General features: G+C 47.6%; 1 protein-coding gene across 2 annotated transcripts; it reads left to right on the top strand.

The window, feature by feature from the left end:
• Positions 1-36: 36 nt before the first annotated feature.
• On the top strand, positions 37-27593 carry LOC142925722 (uncharacterized). 2 transcript variants are annotated; one of them, XM_076069132.1, is made up of 7 exons: positions 37-1154; positions 12936-13031; positions 14303-14692; positions 16010-16172; positions 17389-17475; positions 20204-20345; positions 27137-27593. In XM_076069132.1, exons 1-7 carry the CDS (start codon positions 37-39, stop codon positions 27187-27189), a joined length of 2049 nt encoding a protein of 682 aa, XP_075925247.1. In that variant the 3' UTR covers positions 27190-27593. The 2 variants fall into 2 exon arrangements, with proteins under 2 accessions (XP_075925247.1, XP_075925246.1); XM_076069131.1 differs by lacking the exon at positions 27137-27593 and having other exon boundaries at positions 20204-21124.

Raw genomic sequence — 27593 nt, 5'->3', positions numbered from 1 at the left:
GTGTGTTTCACCATTCCAACAATCCTCAATCTCTCTATGTCTCAGTGTCCTTGCGTTTGTTTGGGCATCACCCAGAACTGCCTGCTGGAAGGCTTCATTGGCCTCGGAGCGGCGCTCATGGCCATCGTCGTCCTCCCGGCGGAGTCGGCGAACCTTTTCAGCAGCATCCTCCTCCTCAACGGTGTCACCCTGGTGCCGAGCGCGCTGCAGTTCGCCGGCAGGTGGACGGGACGCAGGAAGCCGCCCCGGACGTCCAAGCTTCTGAGTCTGGCCTCCCTCTGCTGCTGTCTCGTCGCCTTAGCACTGTCGGTCGCCAAGGCGGCGTTGGTGGCGCCCGACAATGGCTCCACGGAGGCAAGAAGGTTCGCGCACCTGGCGCTGCTGCTGCTGAGCCTGCTGCTCGTGTCCCTGTCGTGGTGGGAGAACTTCCTGCCCGCTGGTTGGCTCCGGGAATTCCGCAACGCCATCGGGGAATCGCGGAACCTCGCCGAGTTCTACGGCTCGCTCGTGCGCACGCTCATCATCGTGGCGGTCGTGCTGCTGGACGCGGGCGTCGAGGACGAGTGGAGGAGCTTCAGCGCCATCGCCGGCATCGCGGAACACCGCGAGAGCATTGCGCTCGCCCTGGCTCTGCTGGGCGTGCAGGTGGGCGCCTCCATCCTCTGCAAGTGGCTCGCGAACGCCGCCTGCAAGATCCGCCAGCAGGGGAGCTGCTTCGCCGCGCCGCTCTGCCTCGCCACGCCCGCTGCCCTGGCAGTCGTCTTTGCCCTCCACCTCGCGCTCGACACCTCGGGCGACTCTCGCTACGACTGCGAGTCGGTCCGACGGTGGAACGGCTCCGAGCGGACGATGCCCGCAACCGCCTCACTCTTCTACGACCGCACGGCCGCCGCCGTCTGCTCGTTCGTAGGCGCCGGCGAGGACTCCGCAGTGGACGCCGTGGCCACGTTCGGCGCCGGGGCTCTGTGGTTGGCGGCGCTGCTGCTGGCGGCGGCGCCCGCGTTGCGCCCAGATGACGCGACGCGCATGGAGCGCACACGCGAGCTCTTCGTACGCCGCACCCCGCAGCCTGCGTGTCTCATTGCGGGGCTGCTGCTCAACCGGCGGCAGCAGCAGCAGGAGGAGGAGGAGGTGGTGGTGCTGGAGGAGAGGAGGTCCGTATGTTGGTGTTGGTGCGATGTATTGGACTTGCGTGTGTGACTATGAGCGTGTGTGACTATGAGTAATTTGTGACTAGGTATTAGGTGTGTGTGTGACTAGGGGTCTCTGTGAGTAGGTGTGTGTGTGTGTGACTAGGTTGGTTCATGTAGCCCGCATGCCCAGCTACCGTATGTTGAAACGGCTTTTGTTCGGCCGGGTCGAGGGGGCTAGGCGGGCGCGGCACGGGCTAGAGAAGAGATGGAGTGATGTGGTACAGGGAGACGTGGAGCTGAGTGGACTTGCCGATGACTGGTACCAGCGGTGTCAAGATCGGCCTCTGTGGAGGAGGCTCGTGAAGGATGCTACTGGGCAGTTGGAGGCAGTCGCCCTCCAACAACAACGGAGGGTGGAGGAGCGACGCTCACAACAACGAGCCGAGCGCCGTGTGGCTAAAGCACAGCAGGTTGGCACAGGTGGTGCATCAGCCAGTCATCTCAGTCAGTCGACCCGTAGCACCTGGGTCTGCCCCGTGACCTCCTGCCAGTGGGCGTTCGACACTTCACGTGGCCTCAAGGTGCACATGGCCTGGCACAAGCGTCGTGGTGACGTCACCGCCACTTAGTGGCGAATGGCGGTTGTGTGACTAGGTGTCTCTGTGAGTAGGTGTGTGTGTGACTAGGTGTCTTTGTGAGTAGGTGTGTGTGTGTGACTAGGTGTCTCTGTGAGTAGGTGTGTGTGTGTGTGACTAGGTGTCTCTGTGAGTAGGTGTGTGTGTGTGTGACTAGGTGTCTCTGTGAGTAGGTGTGTGTGTGTGTGACTAGGTGTCTCTGTGAGTAGGTGTGTGTGTGACTAGGTGTCTCTGTGAGTAGGTGTGTGTGTGACTAGGTGTCTCTGTGAGTAGGTGTGTGTGTGTGTGTGACCAGGTGTCTCTGTGAGTAGTGTTGTATATGTGGGTGTGTGAAAATTGATGAAAAATAATTAAAACCAAATGAAATTCGAAATTTGCATAATTAATCCGAAATTATGCTAATTCGTGTAATTATGCGTGTAACTATGCTAATTAGAGAGGTAATCGTATTCATTTATACGAGAGGGTGTGGTTGTGTTAATGATAGCCTTCATGATAATCAGGCCCCGCCTCGTTGACGAGGTGGGGTTATCAATCAGGATAACGCAATCAATCGTGTGCAGTTACGCTAGTGTCAATTCGGCCTCGTTGTCTAACTTCGTATTATTGATCAGCATAATACAATGATTCTCGCTTTAACACTCCCTGAGTGTTCATATTTTAGGTCCCAAGTTCATATCATTCGCTTTATTAACGTTTAATGAGTGTGGATTGGTGTGTTTATAGTTTAGGTTCCCGAGTTCATATCTCGTCGCAGGATACAGATTTATGCAAAAATTCCAGGAAAGAATCACACGACCACTTCTGTATTAATCAATTTATTTTCTAATTAAACCTTAACTATAATATGTATGTGACTCTCAATCTCGGAACTTCAACACGGTATCCACACGGTATCAAGACAGTATCATCAACGACTGTACGATTTCACTTTGATAACACATGGACCCCGCATAAAGCGATTGCTGTTAGTGAGAGAGAGAGTTAGCACATGCCAACGCTATGCTACACAAAAGCTTATACATTATAATATGAACGATCATTATGCTTGAAATGGTCAGCACATTATCACAGGCGATTGATTAACATGCAACGGTATTCATATAAAAAGACAATCAAACAGTTATTATTTCCAAAGGCATAAATGTAACAACAGATCCACCGGACAGACTATAAGATTACCGAAATGGCTTAGTGTGAGGGTATGCGGCGGAACGGGTTATCTCACGGGAGATTAATTAATTAATTCGTGAATAAGATTGTATGATCAGAAAATCGGTTTAGCACGATTCCTCCCCGGGAGCGTAGCTTCGTGGCAAAGGTTCCAAGGGTTAATTCGCATTGATGGATCGGTTGGTAACTTATGCGATTAGAAGTACAGTCCAAAACAAAATATTAAAGAGGGAAATGATGAATATACTTATAAATGTCAGACTGTTATCACACAATCGATGCTTCCACAGCCAGATGGTTCACGGACTTGAGTGTTCGCCTCTGGTTAAGGACCCGTGTATGTTTGAGTGATATGAATTGTTTTGAATAGTCAGTGTTTGGAATTAATTATTTGCGTTGCCATACGCTGAAGTTGGCATCGCTTGGAGGAGAAGTAGCCTCGCTCCCTTTAGAGCGGTGAGGTGTGTGGGAGTGCATCATACGAATCGCCGCCCTCCTCCACGCAGCAGCCAGCCTCTGTCCACGGGGGAGAGTTGCTTGATCGCTCTCAGTGCTGCTCAGTGGACACCTCTCTCCACTGCTGGATGAGCTGCGCGATCACGCTCGTGCTGGTTCGCTGACAGCAGTTTCTCTCCGCTGTTGGATGAGCTGCATCGGCACGCTCCCTCTCTCTGGGTGGAGAACTCGAACGTGCTCGTTGCTGGTTTGCTGAAAGCAGGTTTTTCTCCACTGCTGGATGACTCAAGTCGCACGTGCTCTTGCTCTGGTTTGCAGAAGCTCTTGCTTGGTGCGTCGGTCGCTCTGCAGCTGGACTCAATGTAGAATAATCTTTCAGCAATACTCTGTCTTTCAGCTCTTGGAAATCACACTAGGTGACGCCTCACTACCCTGCGAGTCTTGCCAACGTCAGTGGGTAGCGACGGGGCCACTTTGGCTTCTGCTCGCCGCCCCCTGCTCTGCAGCTCGCCGGCTGGCGACCTGTTGCTCTCGTTCCCGATTGGAACTGCTCCTGAGCCGACCCACTGGTCGAACTCCCCGCGTTCCGACCTCCTCCGAGTCGAACTCCCCGAGTTCCGACCCCCCTGGTCGAACTCCCCGAGTTCCGACCCCTCCGAGTCGAACTGTCTCCCGAGAGTCGACCCACTCCTGTCGAACTCTGGTGTTTCAATGCTCAGGATCCTCTTTTTATGCCCAAAAATCCCTTCACTCGGATCCTGCCCACAAGGCGGGGTTTCTTTCGATTTTTGCTGTGTCAGGATTTGTCCGTATGTATCTGCGTCCGTGTGTGTGTCCGTACGTGTCAGTGTGTGTCCTTGTGCATCACTCACGGTATATTCCGTTGTCATACTCCTACCATAAAACCCACAAGTAAAACAATCAAATGTTATAAATTGTCTCGAAGGCGCCTCTCTGTCTGGGTGCACAACCTGGAGGGAGGGGCGATATTCCCTCCGACTTTCACCGACGCACAAAGAAATGGTTAAAAAGTTTTAAGTTAACATTTCATCAGAGTTCCATAGTTATGATTCTGTATTAATCCAAGGTCTGAGTCAGCTTCTCGTTGTGGTGTTTGACTCGTGTTTCCCCAAGCGTATACACACTCCTACCCCGCGCTGCAGGGATACAAAGACGGCCGGGATTTCCCTTTCTCTCCGACCCTGGGTTTAACATCGCCCTTTGCTTATGTTGCAGTTTTGCTGTGCGCTTGCATTTCTTTTCCTCTCTAATCTTACTTTAACCCTGCTTATTATTTGTGTATGGGTGGAGGCTAGAGCATTTATGTTGACTTAGGAAAACCTGATTGTTATAGGCTTCGGGTCAAGTCGTATAGAAATGATTAAAATATGGAAATACATTTAATGTTAAACCAATAGACGGTTGATGGTTACATTGATGTAGCTATTGGCAGGGTTCAATTGAAGTTGGTGTGAAGATCCATAACTTTAGCCTACCCTGTCGTTGAATTCCGATTTTAAGTTACTTTAATAGTAATTTAGAACCAATCATCTTTTTGACTGAACTATATCTAGGCTAACGCAAACTCCCAGTGACCCTGGCTTGGTGTGTTTACGTCAGCCCCTGGCAATCCGCTGTGCTCTGCTCTCTATCTGCTCCCTCTGACCCTGGGAGGGCTCTTAATGTCAAAATCGTGTTAGTGGGTCATGGTAAAGATAACCTCCACATGCCATGCGGAGGCCTGGTTTGGTGTTTTTATTCATTATTATTATAAAAAAAACCAATAGAAACATGTATCTATATGTATCGGAAAATTACCTGTTAACATTAAGATGGAAAAGGGGCCTAGATACAACATTCCGCCCTTTTAAAAATGATCGGTGGTCAATTGGCCACGGGTCATTTTTAAAACAAAGAATCTATGCACTTTTCCATCATGAATCATCAATATTACTCAAGTAATTTTTCCTTACAACGCGCGCACGTCACAACTTATGATTGCATTTGAAATAAGAAAAGAAATACTAAAAGGAAGGTAAAACAAGGGGACATTGTTTTACTGGCTACATGTTATAGGAGATGTCGTTATTCCATGTACACACGTTCAATACTGTCCGCAATCGGAATACATTTTCGGGTTTGACCAGTGGGAAATTCAACAAAAATGCCAGCTGTCTGGTCTGGGAGTCCCCATGTATGGGTGTGGCTGTACCCATTTTAAAGGCAATTTGTACCTGTGTTGTACTGATTGTTTCCAGGGATGCTGATGGTAGCACATTTTTTTTTTTAGTGTTGGAGTTACCAGATATGAAGGAATTTGTCCTTGGAGAAGATCACTGATGCTGCCGCTGGTGCAATGCAACAGGTCTTTGGATCAACCATTGAATTGGCTGTCGAGTATTCTCTTCTTCGTACAGATCTCGGATTGGGAAACCCAATTCTTGGATTGTTAAGTTAACCATGGCGGAGTGCAGGTTAACGAGAACCACGGTGTCTCTCTGTCTTTCTCATGTTACCTCTCTGCCACCTTTGTACCAAGTCATTGATAACCTGACTGACTCTTTTAGTCACGAGTGTATCATATCTCTCATGGCCAGGTATCTTAGAGTTACCTATGACCCTTCCATGCAACATCATCATATCATCGTCCCGGCTCATCGTCGTGATGGCTTTGGCCAAATGAACATGGCTCACTGGTTCGTAGCGGTAATTTATTTTATCACTCCCTTTCCATGTGAGATTGTGTGACGTGAAGTTATGCTGTGCGTAACCAGGATCAACATACACCACGAGTTTCCGTGCTCGACTGTTGGGGTCATTTGCATTCTCCGCAGCCCTGTGCACATCTGCTGCCTCTGGGAGTCGATTTGACTCTGGGCCACGATTCCCTTCTGCGCTACGATTCCGTGCCACGATTCGATTCTTGGTCACGATTCGATTCCGTGCTTTTGAGTGTGCTGTGTTTCAACACAATTCCCGATCCGTCACGGATATTCTTCTCCTCCACTTCAACACTCTGATCTCCATCCCTCCTTAGTGTGCCCGAGCACAATTTAACATCCAAAGGCTGATGTCTGCATTCATCTGCCTCTTCCACAGTACACTCACGCACTTCCGCGACACAAGGGGTGGCATTTATATTTACCAGACAATCAGGTTTTCCTTTCCCTCCCTGCGATTGGTTATCATCTCCTGTAGGATCACACTTTAATGCAGTTATGTTTCCCTGCTCGATAGGTGTGTCAATTACGGGAGCAACACTTGCGCTCTCCACCACATTATCAGAACTGGTACCCGACGCAGTTATTTTTTTCCAATCATTGGGACCCTCCTGGTTTACCTTGTCAACAGCAGCCTGCTTAATTTTTTTAACGGGTCCATGATTTCCCTGCAGCTCCACGGACACCGCTCTTACTGAAAGCTCCCTCTCAACCAATGTGATTGATTCATCACGTGCCCGTGTCATTTTTTGTGTCTCAGCCAAGCTCACGCCTGTCTCCCTATTCCTCATGCCTCTGCTCTCTCCTGGTAAAACTGGTGGGGGAATCGATCGGAAGTGGGCTGATTGTGTTTGATCCCTCGTGTGTCGTGGCATTGGGACCCGGCATGATTCTGCTCTTGGTCTACACACACCGCGATTCTCGCAAATATGCGTCCCTGCACGCTGCGATCGCTCCCAGCCTGCGGGCCATTGCCTCGCTGGTGGTGCTGTGTTTCTGCTCACGTGATTTTTATTTCCCTCTGAAACGCTGGTTACATCATCCCTCTCCCTGGGTGTCGTAGAACTATTGTCTTTAGCTCTGTACAGCCAAGCTCTGTGCGCCTTATCCTCTATATGGTGTAAGGAGGCTGTTTCTGGATTCAAAACCATTCCCACAATTTCTGTAATCTCTGGACTCAAAGACCCAAAAAACATAACTTTGAACCTTTTGCCACCTTCGTGATACTGATCCACATCACCCGCGTAGTACGCTCTTTTAAACCGTAGGAGGTAATCTCGCGGATCCTCGTCTGCGCACTGGGTCATAGATTTTGCAGCATTAAATCCCTCAGACCATGTTAAATATTCTCCAAACTTCCGGCTCACTGCCAGGCTCAGCTTTTTGAAATCGTTCCGAACCTTGTATGAAAGCGACTTTACCCATGGTATAGACTGCTCGTGCAAGTTTCGTCTCAGTAAACTGGCTTTCTCATTCGTTTTCCTCAAACCCCTGATCACTGCTTCTGCTTCTACCGTTGCGATGTGAGCGTGTATGTCTCTGTTCCTATCGTGTGGATCAAAGTAGGGAATTCTGACGAGAGCCTTGTCCATCAATTTCAGAGTTTTACTACTGAATGAGTATTCGGACAGTTGATCATCGTCAGAGGCGTCTGTTCCTGAGGAGTGCTCACTCGAGCTGTCACCATCACGGTGGCGCTGCTTAACATAACTTTTGTAGTGCCTCTTGCACCTGTAACGTGAGTCAACTTTGCTCGGTGATTCCTGCTTATCCCATGGCTCATGCTTGTGTGATGTGCGTCTTTCTGGAAAGTAATCTCTGCCATAGGTTCCACGTCGGTCGTGCTTGCGTGGAATGCGTCTACCAAATGAGCTGTCTCTGTCATGTCGCTCGTCTTGCCCCAGCTCCGCCCTTTTTTGCTCGATCAGTACAGAATATCCTGCTGACTTAGTGTTAATATTTTTTTCCTCTCTACCCTCGAAGTTGTCAGTCCTATGTTTTCCTGTTTTCATCCGTATCTCTCCCTCCCCTCTCTCGAGTCGCGAGGGGGAATCTCTGTCAAAACCACTTTGATTGGTAGCCACACCTCCTGTGTGACCTGTCTCTGGTTTACGTCCGCGTGGCTCGGAGTGTGGTAAACTGTTACTCCCATATGTGTTATGTGTATCAACATCTGGGGGTTTCGCTGGTGCATTCTGCGCCGACTCTTTTTCTCTCACGAGGGTGTGCAGACGCTCTACCTCCTCTATTAGGGACAGTTTCTCCTTTCTTTCCCTTTCAAATTTTACCTCATTCCATAATCTTTTTCTGTCTGTCTGTGTGAGGAGATATGAGTCTAACCTTACTATTTCTGCAATTTTTACATCACGTTCGGCTTTGTTACATGTCATCACGTCCTTAAGTAGTTTCCTCCTATGTGCCTTAACATCTTCTATATGTCTCCCCTCCCATATGTCTCTCTGCTCTGTCTGCTCTCTAGCAGTCCGTCCAGTACATTTTAACACAAATTCACGATATTGTTTTTCCATAGATTCTATCTCCTCCTAGGAGGTCCCCTCTATATCGGTGTTATGCGTTGGGGTGTCAAACTCAGAATGTTGCGGGTCATGCCGTTCTCTATTATGTAGTGTAGTTAATAGACTTAAGAGTGTATCTTAATTCTAACATCTCATGTGCGGCGTGAGTTACTCTGGAATTCCACTTCAGAGCACATATAAAAACATTTGTATCACAGGATATTGGTTCAACTCGAGCAAATAATCTTACCCCCACTGTCTTTGTTATCCACTGCTACTCTGGTATTTTCCTTCAGAGTGCGTTTTTTTGTTTGTTTTACCCGTTTACAGTCGCATGGCAATGTTAGTTCACAATACCTTGATTAATGCAACAGTGATTCGTTCCTTAATTTAAGCATAAACTGTCTGCGAGAGATCCCGGACGAGCCCCCAATTTGTTGTATATGTGGGTGTGTGAAAATTGATGAAAAATAATTAAAACTAAATGAAATTCGAAATTTGCATAATTAATCCGAAATTATGCTAATTCGTGTAATTATGCGTGTAACTATGCTAATTAGAGAGGTAATCGTATTCATTTATACGAGAGGGTGTGGTTGTGTTAATGATAGCCTTCATGATAATCAGGCCCCGCCTCATTGACGAGGTGGGGTTATCAATCAGGATAACGCAATCAATCGTGTGCAGTTACGCTAGTGTCAATTCGGCCTCGTTGTCTAACTTCGTATTATTGATCAGCATAATACAATGATTCTCGCTTTAACACTCCCTGAGTGTTCATATTTTAGGTCCCAAGTTCATATCATTCGCTTTATTAACGTTTAATGAGTGTGGATTGGTGTGTTTATAGTTTAGGTTCCCGAGTTCATATCTCGTCGCAGGATACAGATTTATGCAAAAATTCCAGGAAAGAATCACACGACCACTTCTGTATTAATCAATTTATTTTCTAATTAAACCTTAACTATAATATGTATGTGACTCTCAATCTCGGAACTTCAACACGGTATCCACACGGTATCAAGACAGTATCATCAACGACTGTACGATTTCACTTTGATAACACATGGACCCCGCATAAAGCGATTGCTGTTAGTGAGAGAGAGAGTCAGCACATGCCAACGCTATGCTACACAAAAGCTTATACATTATAATATGAACGATCATTATGCTTGAAATGGTCAGCACATTATCACAGGCGATTGATTAACATGCAACGGTATTCATATAAAAAGACAATCAAACAGTTATTATTTCCAAAGGCATAAATGTAACAACAGATCCACCGGACAGACTATAAGATTACCGAAATGGCTTAGTGTGAGGGTATGCGGCGGAACGGGTTATCTCACGGGAGATTAATTAATTAATTCGTGAATAAGATTGTATGATCAGAAAATCGGTTTAGCACGATTCCTCCCCGGGAGCATAGCTTCGTGGCGAAGGTTCCAAGGGTTAATTCGCATTGATGGATCGGTTGGTAACTTATGCGATTAGAAGTACAGTCCAAAACAAAATATTAAAGAGGGAAATTATGAATATACTTATAAATGTCAGACTGTTATCACACGATCGATGCTTCCACAGCCAGATGGTTCACGGACTTGAGTGTTCGCCTCTGGTTAAGGACCCGTGTATGTTTGAGTGATATGAATTGTTTTGAATAGTCAGTGTTTGGAATTAATTCTTTGCGTTGCCATACGCTGAAGTTGGCATCGCTTGGAGGAGAAGTAGCCTCGCTCCCTTTAGAGCGGTGAGGTGTGTGGGAGTGCATCATACGAATCGCCGCCCTCCTCCACGCAGCAGCCAGCCTCTGTCCACGGGGGAGAGTTGCTTGATCGCTCTCAGTGCTGCTCAGTGGACACCTCTCTCCACTGCTGGATGAGCTGCGCAATCACGCTCGTGCTGGTTCGCTGACAGCAGTTTCTCTCCGCTGTTGGATGAGCTGCATCGGCACGCTCCCTCTCTCTGGGTGGAGAACTCGAACGTGCTCGTTGCTGGTTTGCTGAAAGCAGGTTTTTCTCCACTGCTGGATGACTCAAGTCGCACGTGCTCTTGCTCTGGTTTGCAGAAGCTCTTGCTTAGTGCGTCGGTCGCTCTCAGCTGGACTCAATGTAGAATAATCTTTCAGCAATACTCTGTCTTTCAGCTCTTGGAAATCACACTAGGTGACGCCTCACTACCCTGCGAGTCTTGCCAACGTCAGTGGGTAGCGACGGGGCCACTTTGGCTTCTGCTCGCCGCCCCCTGCTCTACAGCTCGCCGGCTGGCGACCTGTTGCTCTCGTTCCCGATTGGAACTGCTCCTGAGCCGACCCACTGGTCGAACTCCCCACGTTCCGACCTCCTCCGAGTCGAACTCCCCGAGTTCCGACCCCCCTGGTCGAACTCCCCGAGTTCCGACCCCTCTGAGTCGAACTGTCTCCCGAGAGTCGACCCACTCCTGTCGAACTCTGGTGTTTCAATGCTCAGGATCCTCTTTTTATGCCCAAAAATCCCTTCACTCGGATCCTGCCCACAAGGCGGGGTTTCTTTCGATTTTTGCTGTGTCAGGATTTGTCCGTATGTATCTGCGTCCGTGTGTGTGTCCGTACGTGTCAGTGTGTGTCCTTGTGCATCACCCACGGTATATTCCGTTGTCATACTCCTACCATAAAACCCACAAGTAAAACATTCAAATGTTATAAATTGTCTCGAAGGCGCCTCTCTGTCTGGGTGCACAACCTGGAGGGAGGGGCGATATTCCCTCCGACTTTCACCGACGCACAAAGAAATGGTTAAAAAGTTTTAAGTTAACATTTCATCAGAGTTCCATAGTTATGATTCTGTATTAATCCAAGGTCTGAGTCAGCTTCTCGTTGTGGTGTTTGACTCGTGTTTCCCCAAGCGTATACACACTCCTACCCCGCGCTGCAGGGATACAAAGACGGCCGGGATTTCCCTTTCTCTCCGACCCTGGGTTTAACATCGCCCTTTGCTTATGTTGCAGTTTTGCTGTGCGCTTGCATTTCTTTTCCTCTCTACTCTTACTTTAACCCTGCTTATTATTTGCGTATGGGTGGAGGCTAGAGCATTTATGTTGACTTAGGAAAACCTGATTGTTATAGGCTTCGGGTCAAGTCGTATAGAAATGATTAAAATATGGAAATACATTTAATGTTAAACCAATAGACGGTTGATGGTTACATTGATGTAGCTATTGGCAGGGTTCAATTGAAGTTGGTGTGAAGATCCATAACTTTAGCCTACCCTGTCGTTGAATTCCGATTTTAAGTTACTTTAATAGTAATGTAGAACCAATCAGCTTTTTGACTAAACTATATCTAGGCTAGCGCAAACTCCCAGTGACCCTGGCTTGGTGTGTTTACGTCAGCCCCTGGCAATCCGCTGTGCTCTGCTCTCTATCTGCTCCCTCTGACCCTGGGAGGGCTCTTAATGTCAAAATCGTGTTAGTGGGTCATGGTAAAGATAACCTCCACATGCCATGCGGAGGCCTGGTTTGGTGTTTTTATTCATTATTATAAAAAAAACTCAATAGAAACATGTATCTATATGTATCGGAAAATTACTTTTTAACATTAAGATGGAAAAGGGGCCTAGATACAACAGTAGGAGTGTGTATGTGACTAGGTGTCTCTGTGAGTAGGTGTGTGTGAATAGGTCATGGCCTCCCCTTGCTAAAATTAGTAACTGGTGTGGTGTGTAAACATCACCACTGGGGAGGCGGCCGGGCGTGGTGTTGGCCACCCACCCGCTTGTGTGCAGTGCCGGCCTTCATAGGTGCTCGCTATCAGCACGTCCCCCAACAGTTTGTTCAGGCTACACAGGGGAACTCTTTTTGTTTGCTGTATTTATGTGACGAGGTGTAAGTGTCATTAGATGTCTGTGTGACAAGGTGTGTGTCTGTGTGACTAGGTGTGTGTCTGTGTGACTGGCCATAAACTCCCTCAAGTCCCGTTTCCCGCTTCATCGGTGCTAGTCGCTAACAGCCCTTGCCCCAACAGTCTCTCAAGGCTCTATGGGCGATCTTTGTTTTTAGTTTGTGTTAGTCTGATCGATGCCTTTGTCTATGTTTCGTGTTTTGAGTGTCGGAGGTTAAGTATGAGCAGTGTAATCAAAGCAGGATTTTTTTTCTTTCTGAATTTATTTCATAATGATGACGATTTGTGACGTTTGCCCTTCTATTCTACAGACTGAAATATGTCCATCCCACAATATGCCCAATGCATAAAACAGAGAACCGCGCTCTGCGATTCCCTCTCTCAATCTGAACATGATTTCATCTTCTCGTTGTATCCTCTAGCAACCACAAGCAAGAGAGGGTGAAGATCTACTTGTGCGCAACCATGTGGCACGAGACCAAGGAGGAGATGACGAAGATCATCTCGTCCATCCTGAGGTGGTATATTCCCTATCGCCCAATTCCATCAAACGGCCGGATCCCAAGGGCCAGTGGGGGTCCCTCGCGAATATGGAGATGGGGTGTGGTCACGGCCCCGCGCACTTTCAAATGCCCTTCTGCGGCCGTCTGGAACACTCTTCCTTCCGATATTAGGAAACAACTGGAGCTATTTACTTTTAAATAATATTGACAACTAATTTCTTCAGAATTTATTTTTTGTGTTTAGATTGTTGTCCTTCTCCTGCACATTCGATTATCTTGGTTGGGTATGTATGGTGTGAAAGAAGTCCACCACACATACGTACATTCATTTCTGCAGGGCACCACACCAGTCAGGCTACCACGCTACCGCGTCCCTCCCTTCAGCTCAACGAGATTTGAGGATATTAATCTAAACTGCACGTTTAAAGTGTCCTGAAAAAAATATATCGTGATATATGCAGCAATGCATATGCCGGTGAAAAAATGTTAAACAAAATAGAACCACATTACTGTGGCTCTTATTTGGACAATCTACAGCAATGCCATATTACCATGTCGCATATACGACCGTCATATTTCGACCTTGGACATTTAACCGCTTACACGCAGTGCAGTATTTGTGGGCGGTGTATTTTCAATTTTCTTTGGATGCTCGTAAATATGACATCTTCACATGGAGCAGCGCGTTACTAACCTCGAGAACATTTGCCCTCCTTCGAACGTCGCAACTAATCAGCTGATCGTGTTTAACGCGGACCGGTCTTTGTATGTGACCATTGAACGATGTTTGTGAATTGTGTAAGCTGTAAACTTCTCTTGAGTTAACACGTCTGGGCTCCCGCAACAAAAATTATTATGATGCATGCTAATATTGAGAGCGTCGACAGGTGAGAGCCTGGGCAGGTGAGAGCCTCAACCAGGTGAGATCCTGGACAGATGAGAGCCTGGATGGGTTAGAGTCTGCTTCTTGGTTGCTCCTGCGTGTGCACCAGTGGGAGATACAGAGAGAGCTCCAGACGGCTGCTGACTGGTACAGCTACAGAGAAACGCACTCATCCAGAAGCCGGTGCCGGCGATGGGTAGAGATCGTTGTGAGTTGAACTCAGTAGGATGCGGTGGAAGTTTGCTGTGATCAGTGGGATGAGAAAGGTGTAGGAAACGTTTCGGCGGGAGACCTTGGGAGAGCGCTCGATTGCAGAGGAGAGCGATGCTGTACCATGACCTTGACTCGATGGGGAGCGTGTGGCGGGATAACAATAACGACCCTTCCCCCTTGCCGCTGCCAGGCTGGACAGGAGTGAGCCAAAGGATCTCAACGTCGGTTCCCGCGGCGGAGGGAAGAAGAAGAATGAGAAAAAGGAGGAGATGGAGAAGAATGAGAATAAGAAGGAGGAAGAAGAGGGGAAGGAGGGGCAGGATGGGAAGGAGGAGGAGAAGGAGAAAAATAAAGAAGAGAAGAAGAAAGAGAATGAGGAAAAGAAGCAGAAGGAGGAAAAGGAGGAAAAGAAGTGGGAGAAGGAGAATAATCATGAGGAGGAGGGGAAGACGGTGAAGCGGGAACCGTACGACTTCTCGGCTCACATCTACTTCGACGACGCCTTCGAGAGGAAGGGAGATCGCATGGTGGTCAACCAGTTCGTGACCAGCCTCACGGACGTCATCGCTGAAGTGTGCCGGTCAGTGCACCGGATGTTATTCTGTGGTAGCGATGAGCTGGGTGGGTGGGTGGAGGGAGGGAGGGATGGATGGATAGAGGCACGGGCCTTGTAATAACAAAGCACGGGACGACACGGGGTGGTTAAGCTCAGCTCGTGGTGCGAGAGACCACGGGAAGGATGGCAACAGGTTGCGCCGATGCCTTCGTTCAGAAGTGAATAGATCATGGTGAACGATGACGATGATTGGTGATGGTCACGCAGATGAACGTCGTGAGTGCGGATCGCAGGGCTAGCAATGCCTTCCTTGCGTCACCATCACCGTTGTTGAGTGCAAATCCGAAGGTGCACAAACTGACAATTGGCCGGCAAACAGAGACACTATGGTGGGCGGTGTGATAGATGGACGTTCACGCGCGTGTTGAATTGAGCAGAAACCTCATCTGTTGAACTATTTTTTGCACCATACGTAGCCAACCTTGCTGTAGAGCGGACTAGGCGCTTAACATAATTTACACAAACGGTGCAGCACTGGGGAGATAAAAGCAGGCGGGTGTGGTGCTGGTCACCCACCCCCTTGTGTGTCGGGCCGGCCTTCATGGGTGCTACTGGCTAACAGCCCTTGCCCCAACACTCTGTTGAAGGCTATACGGGGGGATCTTTGTCTTTTGTTCGTGCGTTGGTAAGAATTTGGGCAACGAGACGACTCAGTCTGGGCGACCGAGGCCCTCGCCGTGGGTGGAGCAATCGAGCAGCGAAGTTCGTGTGAACAGTAACAATGGTTGTAGAAGTAGTAGCGATAGAAGTGAGATACGGAGGCGACTGACTGGCAGAGAGCGAGCAAACGACTGGGAAATAATCTTTGAGTGCTGGATCATCAGTCACCCACGACTGCTGCTGCTTTACTCAATTCCGAATCAGAATATGTATTTATACTGCATGAGGAATTCGATGAGCTAAAAGCTCTATTTCACAGATGTCCAGCAGGGGCGGGTCAGACCGTTACCTCAACAAACAACACGATAGGAGTGCAAAGTATAGGACAAGTTAGCAGATCACAAATAAAACGAAACTATTCTTTTTTTTTACCAGGTAAGACCCACTGAGGTATAATCTTTTTTTAGAAGCGCACTGGCCGCAAATGATAGCGTAACGAAGTGGCTTATCATGTGGAAATTTATAGCAGCAAAATAATCAAAATTATAAAAAAATATTCGAGTGCAGCAGTGAGGTGGCAACTGGGGACTTCATCCCAGATATGACAGCAGTAGCAGCAATGGAACATAGTAATTGGAGCACGTCTTCTCTTTCGCTTGTGCTGCTGCTGCTGATGTGAAGGTATTTTGATAAAAACTCGAAGATTCCACAAGAGGCGCCCTCAATGGAGAGGACTCAGACGCCGTACGGAGCGCGACTCTCCTACAAACTCCCGCACGGCAACTCGCTGTGCGTGCACCTCAAAGACAAGGAGATGATCCGCCACCGCAAGCGCTGGCCCCAGGTATTTGTTGCATCCCTGGGCTTCAGATCTTCTGCCCCAAATCTCATTGGGCCACAAACCCTACAACCGCATCCACACTTAGAGCATAGTAGCAACAGCAACAGCTGATGTGCTTATACATGACGATGACGATTATGCACAATTGGAAAAGTAAATATCTCGGTCAGTGTCCAGCGACGATACGTATGTTTGTTGAACTTCTATCGCACTGTACCTCACCAACCATGCTAATTGGTGGTACAGAGAAAGATAAAAATAAATAAACACAAAAAAATAAATTAGTATCCAATCTAGAGTTAAAAGTGCACAGCTTCGGTGCATTCCTGATATCGACAGTGGTCACCACCTGGAACAGAGCGACTGAACACACAACGACTCAACACCCGATTCACAACACAAATGAAGGGAGAGGCATCATCACAGCAGCGATGATTCGCCACTCCGCTACTCCTGACGCAATCATCTGGATCGTCAACCACCTCGATGTAAATTTACAGCTCGCTCTACGAGTCGACATCAGCATCAGCCGTAAGAAGCAGATGGCAATAGCTCACATCTATTGAAGCCATCTGTATGCTACCTCGAGAGTCATGCTCTCATATTGAAATTAAATCACGTGATGATTAATAATTCGTTTCACGTGCGAATCAGTGCACACCATAGAGACGAAGATACCACGTATAGGCTCAGCAGGCTTTTTGGGGCAAGTGCTGTAAACGAGTTGCACACAGCAGTGTTGTCCGTGACCGAGTGTTCCCCGACTCGATTGATTTGGTGTTCCGTGGTGTTACCCGTTGAGTGCTATGATGATGATGACTGCACCAGGGTTGTTATCGATGTATCACAGCAATCTCACGCCGATACTCATTTGCGTGTTGTTCTATTGCCTTCTATCCACGACTGGGGGGGGGGGGGGGAAGGTTGGTGGCGCTGTTGAGTTACACTTGAGCAGCACGCGCTGTCATGGCCATTGGGTCGAGAATAATAACGGAGCGGCAGCCAAAGAATGGAACTCATTGCGGAGAGGTGACCACTGGGGAGATGGAGCGATGGAATCAGTCGGTAATAGAGGTTCTGGGTGGATAACGACTCAGGATCTCATGAAACATCGCGACGACTTGGGTAGGTCTTAATCCAGTAGTGGATCAATCACGGCGGCTGCTGCTGCTGCTGATGGTGATTGTTGTTATTAAACCCCTTGACGTGTTCTGTACAGGTGATGTACTTGTACTACCTCCTTGGCTGGAAGGTCTACCACAAGATCCACACAGTTAAGAAAGATGAACAAGAGGAATGGGTAGAGGTAAGGATTTTGTAAACTGCAAAGACAACGACGCCTCATATATCCATTAACAGACTGTTGAGGCAAGTACTGTTAGCGAGCACTTGTTAAGGGTGGGATGGCATGCGAGCGGGTCGTGTGTCCAACACCACGCCCATCCGCCTTTTTCTCGCCAGTGCTAATGTTTACTCATTTAAGGCCAAGCCGACATAGGGGAGGCCACTTTCAACTTAGCAGTATAAATGGGTAGGCCCTGCACATTCCGTGGATGGGCAGTTCTACATGCGGTGGGGTAGAGTGTGAGTATTCGCACTCTACCCCACCGCACGCGAACCACACGCAAGCTGCCCATCCAGGGAACGTGCAGGGCCTACCCAATTATACTTCTCCCAAGACGTGGGAGCAGTGTGGAAGTGTAGGCCAAATACACCCTGCTAGGGTGCCGCCATGGCGAGATTTTAACTACCTCGCTTGGTATGCAGGAGGCACTGCGTTCGATCCCGACCCTGATGCCTGCCTATTTTAAGTTTACGTGTCTCTCTCCCCTTGGCCGCATGGATATATCTCTGGGTCCTCCGGTTTTTCCCTCCACATTTAGAATCAACATCACGCATTTCGTGTATTTGGCTGCTATAAATATCCAAGTGATAATCCACTTTGTTGAGCTATTATTTGTGATAGCCAGGTCGCTTCTGAAAAGAGCTAATTGCTCAGTGGGTCTTGCCTAGTAAATTTAAATTGTTTCGTTTGTTAGAGGGTCTCTCTCTCTCAGGCCCTTTCCCTCTGGGTCGAGGCCCAGTCATAGCGTGCACTATGCGTGTCTCTGCACGCAGAGTCGGCACATTTAGAAGTTAATCTTTGGTTGCCTTTCTGGCACAATCTGTCACTCAACGCGCCATCATCACGTTGATACTCAAAATAGTGTAGTGGGTTCCACGGAGGCACACACTTGAACTCGGAGGCAACACGTTTATTCTTACACCCCAACAGGGTAACTACATAAACATACAGCAGGTTAACTAGACGACAACGGGTAACTAGACCACAACGGGGTAACTACATAACCGGGTCAGTAAGTAACACACTGCCTGACCCACGATGCCGAGCATAAAGACCGACGACCGAGGATCGAAGAGGCGTAGCACCGACACGTTCCATTCCAACAGACAGCCTGGATCGGCTCTCGGGACCTCCCTTTTATGCCCCTGAGCGTGGCCTGGCTCCGCCCTCGGCCACGCACCCTTCTGGATATTACCAGAAGGTTCTAGGCCTAATATCACGTGTCCTTCTCGCCACCTTTTGGCCCCCCTCATTATCCTGTCCTGGTCACGTGCCCTCTCGGGTTCACCTAGACTGTCACGTCCTCAACTGCCCTCTCTCTGATAGTCACCAGAAACATGCCCCGTAGGGCGCCCTTCCATGCCAAACATACTCTGGTGCCAGAGAGAGGCTCTAACACGCACAGTTCCCCTATTCTGTCAGTAACTGGTGCTAAACGCCGTAGTGACCCAATATAGGTCACTACAATAGCAATATAACTTTCTATACAAAAATAAACAAATATATACACTTATTACAGTTGTTTAAAATAGAAGTGTAAAATAGGTTTGCGGCTGAAATTTAGTTGTATTTATGTTTAACTTCTTTCACACCATACGTAGCCAACCGTGCTAATCGGAGGTGTGGGGGCAGGACAACAAACCAAACACAAAAAGCAGTTCTAGAGAATGTAGTTTCCAATCTAATTGATTATTTAAAAGTGCAAACCTCCAGTTGCTTCCTAATATCGGAAGGAAGAGCGTTCCAGACAACTGTAGAAGCGCATCTGAAAGCGCGAGATGCAGTGCCCATCTTTGTTCGATGGCTCGCCCAAAGCCGCTGCTGCGAGGATGACCGGAGTTAGTTGTTGGTGTACGCAAGCGAAAAGAGCCGCGTTGTTGCTGTTGAGTTGTCACTTAATGAAGTGACGATGGAGTCAAGTGTGCGCACCGCTTCAGGGAGGTTGTTTCCAGAGGTTGTAGCGCTGCAGATAGAAACGATCTCTCCACCCGCGTGGTTGTTATTACGAATCCACTGGAGCTATGCACTTTTAAATAATCTATTTGAACACTCATTTCTGTGAAATGCAGTTTGTGTTTAGTTTGTATCCTTTCCTGACGAACATGGTTGGCTACATACGATGCGAAAGAAGTTATACATACATACAATACATACAGCTAAGGCCGTAGTCATGGAGTCAACATTGGGGGGGGGGACTAAGTCTTCCAGGGGGTCTCCCCCAGAAAAAATTCTTAATTTGAATACTGGTTTCCTGCCATTTCCTGCCTAAAATATATAAAAAAATATTCACTAACACATAGGACTTTTTTTTACAATAATGTCTAATAGTGTATTGTATTCCAATGCTCTGTTTTTTCTTATTTACCTTTTCTTGTTTCATTGTATGTAATGGCAGAGATCAGGGATTAATAAAGTACAACCATAACTACAATCATATAAACAGAAATTTGTTTTATAGCAATACATTGGGGGGGACATTTTGAGCATATTTGAATATTGGGGGAGACATCCTCCTTGCATACAGCATGCATACGTTGTGTGTTTGGTTGTTAGAGGTTGGAGAAGGAGCGTTGGGGTTGAGGAGCTAAGTGAGCGGGTTGCTTTGCTTGCTCTGTACGAGGTCACGGCTGTAATGCCACCGCTGTTGCTGATCTGTCTCCATGCCACTACTCCCCGTTCACCGCCGCAGAGGAAGAAGCGCAACACCTACGTGCTGGCCTTGGACGGAGACACGGACTTCTACCCCTCGGCGCTCTCCATGCTGGTCGACCGACTCACGAGGGACTCCACCGTTGGCGCCGCCTACGGGAGAATTCACCCGACGGGCGTGGGTGCGCAGACAGCTGTGGTGTGTGTGGTGGTGCAGGGTGTGTGTGTGGTGCAGGATGTGTGTGTGTGGTGCAGGATGTGTGTGTGTGGTGCAGGATGTGTGTGTGTGGTGCAGGATGCTTGTGTGGTGCAGGATGTCTGTAGTGCAGGATGCTTGTGTGGTGCAGGATGTGTGTGGTGCAGGATGTGTGTAGTGCAGGATGCTTGTGTGGTGCAGGATGTGTGTAGTGCAGGATGTGTGTGTGATGTAGGATGCGCGTGTGTGTGGTGCAGAGTGGTGGTGCAGTGGTTAGTGCACTGCGCTATGAACCTGGCGACCCAAGTTCGATTCTCGCTCAAGGTCAACACCAGTGACGATTATCTGAACCCGTACAGCGGCTCCCCTAGGTCAACTCAGCCTCAAATTATAACCTGGTACGATGTTTAAATGTCGCCGCTGGGGAGACAAAGGCGGCCGGGCATGGTGCTGGCCACCCACCCCCTCGGTGTGCCGTGCTGGCCTTCATAGGCGCTTCTTGTGAACAGTACTTGTTCCAACAGTCTATTAAGGCTACACAGGGGATCTTTGTCTTTGGTGCGGGATGTCACCAGATATCAGCAGCGCCGAGCCTGGACAGCGCTTGAGAATGGGTGCGTGTGGATGGCAGATGTGTACAGCGTGATTTTACTGGTAGGAAACGTAGTGCACTGGAAGCCCAACCGGGATTAATTCACAGGAGGCAGGGGATTAATTGTGCATGTCTGTGGATGTCTGTCCACGTGGGAGGGGTGCGGCTGGGTGGAGAAGGGATGGTAGGGAGGGGCTGGGTGGGGAGGGTGGGGAGGGGCTGGGTGAGGAGGGTGGGGCTGGGTGGGGGGTGGGAGGGGTGGGGCTGGGTGGGGTGGGGCTGGGTGGGGAGGGGCTGGTCACCCCGTGATGCCCTTATATGGACTGGAAGCCCAACCGGGATTAATTCTCACAGGAGGCAGGGGATTAAGTGTGTATGTCTGTGGATGTCTGTCCACGTGGGAGGGGTGGGGCTGGGTGGAGAGGGGAGGGTAGGGTGGAGCTGGGTGGAGAGGGGAGGGTAGGGAGGGGCTGGGTGGGGAGGGGCTGGGTGGGGAGGGGAGGGTGGGGCTGGGTGGTGGGAGGGGTGGGGCTGGGTGGGGAGGGGCTGGTCACCCCGTGGTGCCCTTATAAAACTCAAGGTTTAACCTACTCACGCCGGCTTGTGCCCGCCCTCACAGTCGGGCATATTTGCGGAATACACCACGCTGCCGTTGACCCTGGCCATTGACCGAGCAACCCAACGTTCCTACCAGCTCCCTCCACAGGAATGTGTTAATTGTTTACAAGTTATGGAAACCCGCGACAGTGATTAACGTTTGGATCGGATCTGATTTTGTTGATTTCGCATTCTGGGTGGGGAAATCAACGCCCCGCCCAGCCCCACTTCCTGGTCGTGCCACACAATTTAACTGTGCGAACCACATGCCCGCCCCGCACGTTTTATTGCTCGGCTTTTTATTGCTCGGCGTATTAACTTCAGGACCTTGAACGCCTTCGCCTCTGTTAAAGTCCTGCAGTAAAATGGCACTCAACCCAATCAGATTACGCACAACCGTTGCAGGTCGGAATTAAGCATTCAACAATTAATTCCCATCAGGTTATCGTTGAAGTAATTGGAAAACATGCAAATTGCAGTGGCCTAGGGTGTCCCTGATGCAATCCTCACGCAAGATTCACCCTCAGTGCACACGCTGTTTCAGCAGACTAACAGAACGCCAGTTTAACACGTAGGCTTTTGCAAGCAATATTATTCATATTAAAGGTTTTTGTGTTAGTTCGCATAAGTATAAATGTTTAGTAACCCTCTACCTCCCTACACAGCCAGTCAGGTTTGTCACTTAAACAAAATGCGCCAATTAATGACTACTTCAGCCCACCCGTGTATTGGAGAGTAAATCTACATTTACAATTCGAGTACGATTTGCGAAATCGCCCGATGATGCTGAATGCAATTACCAGCAAAACCTCGTACTCAAATTGTAAATGTGTTGTCTCTCTCTGCTTGTGTCTGTCTTTGTGTCTCCGTGTTTGTGTCTTGTCTCTTTCTCAAATTTTACACTTAACTTCTAATTTAGCAATCTTTGGAAGAACGTAATCAACCAGGCTATGCGTTAATTGTGTGTTGACCGACTCTCTGTGTTGCATTGCATTACTTTCCCAAATTTTACTAAGTTTTTTTATTCAGTTTATTTTCTCTGTGTCTCCATGTTCTTTTTAGTATTTCCTGCAGTCACGAAAGCTCCAAAGCTCTCATTGACATGCTAATTTATCTACCCCCCCCTCTCTCTCTGCCCCCCTCTCTCTATTTAAGTCCTCGACACAGAGGCCATGTTTCTCTGTGTGCCTATGTGTGTGTCTCTCTCTGCTGATGTGTCTGTATATGTGTCTCCGTGTCCGTGTTTTGTCTCTCAAATTTAGCAATCTTTGGAAGAGCGTAATCAACCAGGTAGGGTTGATTACGTTGTATTGCATTATATTTCTAAGTTGACCAGGTTTGTTTTTTCTCATTCATTCGTACCTGATGATGATTGCTTGTGTTGCAATCGAAACGTCGTATTCTATTATTTAATTTATTTTGTTTCTACGTGACTTTACCGAAAGAACCAAAAAGTAATTCCTTCAGTCACGAAAGCTCCAAATCAAGCTTACTGGCTGTGTCAGATGGAGGAGGGTTATGACACATTTATACTTACGTGATCTAACCCAAAAACCTTTAATGTGAATCACAGAACGCCGTTGCTACCACAACTACTCGGGATGTTTAAATAAAGTTAAATAAACACACACGTAAGCACGGTGGAAGGATTGTAATTAAATCAACACGCATCCACCACAGCAATACTGAGTGGACATGGAGCAGGATTAGTATATCATGAAGTGGTCTGAGAAAGACCACTACCACCGCTAGTAATGGAAGTTTAACTTTACATAACTCAAATGAAATACCAAAATACTGCAAAGACTTCGGAGTAAATTACGCAAATCCTATAGAATTATTAAGTGAAAATAAAATCAATATCATTATTATCAGCCGTGATCCATACACTGCGGGATGAAGGCCTCCCCCCAAGTCGTCGCCATCTCTCACGACTCGCCGATGTAATAATCTAACATATCGCCAACCTTGGTAATCGTCCAACCTTCCTGACCAGCTGGCTCGCAAACAATAAATAAATAGATGGCCATGAAATCTGCCAGGAGAAGATAGCAGTGGGCATGAGCTGGCACGTGCCATGCTGAGCTGAGGCAGACCACAGGCTGACTAACACCAATTCTAGATTTAAAGCTTTCGTGACTGCAAGGATCCATACTCTTTGGTTCTATTGGGTAAAGTCACGTAGGTAAAAAAAAAAATAACAAAAATCACGACGTTTCGACCACAACACAAGTGGCCTTCATCAGGTGAAGGGACCAACCTGTCTGGAGGACAGCGTTGGAGTGAAAAAAGTCAAGAGCAGGTCGCCTCCTTTAAGCTGTGAGTGGGTAAACAGAAAAAACGCCTTGACAAAGGAATTAGCATAAAAATGTAAAGCTGTGCAAGCTCGCAAATAGCATCAAAAATACATTAGCACCACCGTGAGAGTTTGGCATGCCACTAATTGAATGAATATACTGTACCATTAAAAATAAATTTAACGTTTGGTTCGATTTAGAACATCTTTCCAATGGTTGCTTAATTTGAAGCCATCTTCTCGGTTGAAATTGTGTCTGTGTTTGTAGATCTGGATTGCCTCGTGAACAAATCTCTGATAAAAATCCGTGGGTTTGCAAAGAACCTTGGTATCGGAGAAAATTATATCGTGATCACCCACAGCGTTGTAACAATGATCAGCTACGGCAGAATAATTCGTTTTGCCGTGTTTCAAATCTGATTTGTGCTCGCGAATTCGGTCAGAGACATGTCGCTTTGTCTCCCCGATATAGCAATCACCGCAGGTACAACTCAATTTGTAAACCCCGGGGTACTGTAAGTCAGGAATGACATCCTTCGCGGATGGGATCAGATCACGGTCTCTTTGTTCACCAAGGTCCCAGTACCTAATACCATTGAAATAATTGAAAATTTGGTCCAACATGGACTAGACCCCGACACACCTGCACTGGTTAGGCACTGCCTCAAAAATACCTACTTTACTTGGAATGGCTCCTTCTACAAACAAAATGAGGGTACCCCCATGGGATCCCCCTTGTCACCAGTGATAGCCAATATTTTCATGGAGAAATTTGAATCAGACGCCATCCAGACTTCCACCCTCAGACCTTCCCTGTGGAAGAGATATGTGGATGACACTTTCGTCATTTGGCCACATGGCCTCCCAGCTCTGAACCTTTTCATCGCCACATCAATTCCAGACATCCCGCCATCAAATTCACCATGGACGTGGAGAAAGATGGCAAGCTACCATTCTTAGATGTTCTGTTTGAGAGGAGACCTGATGGCTCATTGGGGCATTCTGTCTACAGGAAACCCACCCACACAGATTCCTACTTGAAACCTGATTCCCACCACCACCCAGCCCAAAAGAATTATCTCATCAAAACTTTATACCATAGGGCTCATTGCATTTCGGACCAACACCACCTGACCAGTGAATTAAAACATGTACACCTGGCCCTCAAAAGGAATGGATACTCTGACCGTACCATCCGCCAAGCTGTTTCTCCCTCCATACAGAAACAACCACTTGATACTCCGGTAAAAACCATCACACTACCATATATAGCAGGCGTTACTAAAAACATTTCCAAAATTCTAAACAAACACAAGATCCAGGTCCGGTTCAATACAGTACACAAAATTCGTGATCTGATCCCATCCGTGAAGGATGTCATTCCTGACTTACAGTACCCCGGGGTTTACAAATCGAGTTGTACCTGCGGTGATTGCTATATCGGGGAGACAAAGCGACATGTCTCTGACTGAATTCGCGAGCACAAATCAGATTTGAAACACGGGAAAACGAATTCTTCTGCCGTAGCTGATCATTGTTACAATGCTTTGGGTGATCACGATATAATTTTCTCCGATACCAAGGCTCTTTGCAAACCCACGGGTTTTTATCAGAGATTTGTTCACGAGGCAATCTAAATCTACAAACACAGACACAATTTCAACCGAGAATATGGCTTCAAATTAAGAAACCATTGGAAAGATGTTCTAAATCGAACCAAACGTTAAAGGAATTTTTAATGGTACAGTATATTCATTCAATTAGTGGCATCCCAAACTCTCACGGTGGTGCTAATGTATCTTTGATTCTATTTGCGAGCTTGCACAGCTTTACATTTTATGCTAATTCCTTTGTCAAGGCGTATTTTCTGTTTACCCACTCACAGCTTAGAGGCGACCTGCGCTTGACTTTTTTCACTCCAACGCTGTCCTCCGGACAGGTTGGTCCCTTCACCTGATGAAGACCACTTGTGTTGTGGTCAAAACGTCGTGATTTTTGTTATTTTATTTTTTTACCTACGTGACTTTACCCAATAGAACCACAGAGTATGACTAACACCAAACAGTGTTGTATATGTGGGTTATGAAAATTTGATGAAAATAATGAAAATTAAATGAAATTTAAAATTAGCATAATTTATCCAAAATTACATGAATTTGTGTAATTATGCGTATAAATTATGCTAATTCGAGATATAATCGTATTAATTTATGCGAGTGGGTGTGGTTATGATACTGCAGGTCGTTATGATAATCGGGCCCCGCCTCGGTGACGAAGGTTGGTTATCAATTGAGATGAGACAATTAATCGCATGCGGTTATGCAGGTGTTGTGAGCGTGAATGAGAGAGTCAACTTGGCTTCGTTGTTTAACTCCGTATTAGCAATAAGGATACGATTATTCTCGCTTTGACATTTATTGATTATGTGTGTTAGTGTGCTTATGATAGGTCCACCAAGGTTCAGATCTCAATCGCAGAACAATTCTTATGCGGAATTTCAGAAAGAATCACGCACAACCCTTCTGCTTTAATCAATTTTATTCTCTAGCTAAACTTTAATTTTGGATAATATGAGAATGCTCAATCTCGGAATTTCAACACAGCATTAACACGGTAACCATCACGATTGCGTTTCACTTTCATTCATTCCCCCCCGCATAGCGCGAGCAGTTGGTGAGAGAGAGATGCTAAGAACATGCATATGCTATCCTAACAAAAACCTTAACCTTATAATATGCAAATTCGTATTTGAAAATTGCCCACACAGTACCACATCCCTTCATAGACCTTCAAGTCAATTCTTATCACGTTGTTTCACTTTGGGTATTGGCAATTAATTTTTATGCAATGTAACACGAACATATGAGAAATATGAATAAAGTCCTTAAAATTATGCAACGATATTCATACGAAAAACAATAAAACAAGTATTATTCCTACAGGCACAAATGTGCGTTAATGGATTCGTTGGCAAGATTATGCCATTGAAAAGAAAAAGGTACGACTCTTTTGCTTCTAAATGACCTTATCCACGTAACTCAATGGCAGCAGTGTTTTTCATTATCAATTGATTTTTAATGCACCGCCTTGGAGTGGCAACCCTTCTTGATTATCCCGATATGCGTATCGTGTGTCTTCTTTATCACTGGTTCAATTCTTTGCGTAAAGCAGACGCCGAGGTTGGCATCTCTTATGTCAAAAATGTGTTTGTTCCCTGCGGAGCAGTGGGGGTGTGAGGGTGAGCGTGTGGGGGAGGGGGCATATGAACACGGTACACAGTTTCTGTCCACAGCTGGCTGGAAGAGTCGGCACGACGCTCGCCGTCGTCGCGCCGATGGGTGTTGAGTGTGGGCCCGCTGCTCTCTCCTGGTGCTGCTCGAACGCTCTCAGCGCTGGTGGCGCACGGTGGCGTGAAGTGGCGTTGGTGGCGTGAACAGTGGCGCGCTGTAGCGCTGGCTGGCGCTGGTGGCGCGCTCTGAAGTGGCGCGCAGTGGTGGCGCTGGTGGCCCGAACAGTGGCGCGCAGTGGCGCTGACACTCTTGCTGGTCAGGCTCTTTCCGCTGCTGGATAAGCCAAGTCGCACGCGCTCTCTCTGTTGAGATGCCCGAGCGCTCTCAGCTGATTCGTTGGCAGCCGGGTTCTTCACTGCTGGATGACTGAGCTGCACGCTCTTGCTTGGCAGCGCTGGCTGCGCTGCAGCTAGAAGCTGGCACTTGATGTAGGAATAAAGTTTTGAGTGATACTTCGTC

Source organism: Petromyzon marinus, chromosome 23, assembly GCF_048934315.1.
Source record: "Petromyzon marinus isolate PM22_M1 ecotype Great Lakes invasive population chromosome 23, UKy_Petmar_22M1.pri1.0, whole genome shotgun sequence".
NCBI classification, from domain to species: Eukaryota; Metazoa; Chordata; class Hyperoartia; order Petromyzontiformes; family Petromyzontidae; genus Petromyzon; species Petromyzon marinus.
The sequence above is the reverse complement of the archived record's forward strand: the minus strand, read 5'-3'. Positions and strand labels throughout refer to the sequence as shown.

Coding starts and splice junctions, on each gene's coding strand:
- LOC142925722 (XM_076069131.1), top strand. CDS start 37: ATGTCTCAGTGTCCTTGCGTTTGTTTGGGCATCACCCAGAACTGCCTG. Junction 13,032..14,302: donor ATCATCTCGTCCATCCTGAG/GTGGTATATTCC, acceptor TGCCGCTGCCAG/GCTGGACAGGAGTGAGCCAA. Junction 16,173..17,388: donor ACCGCAAGCGCTGGCCCCAG/GTATTTGTTGCA, acceptor TGTTCTGTACAG/GTGATGTACTTGTACTACCT.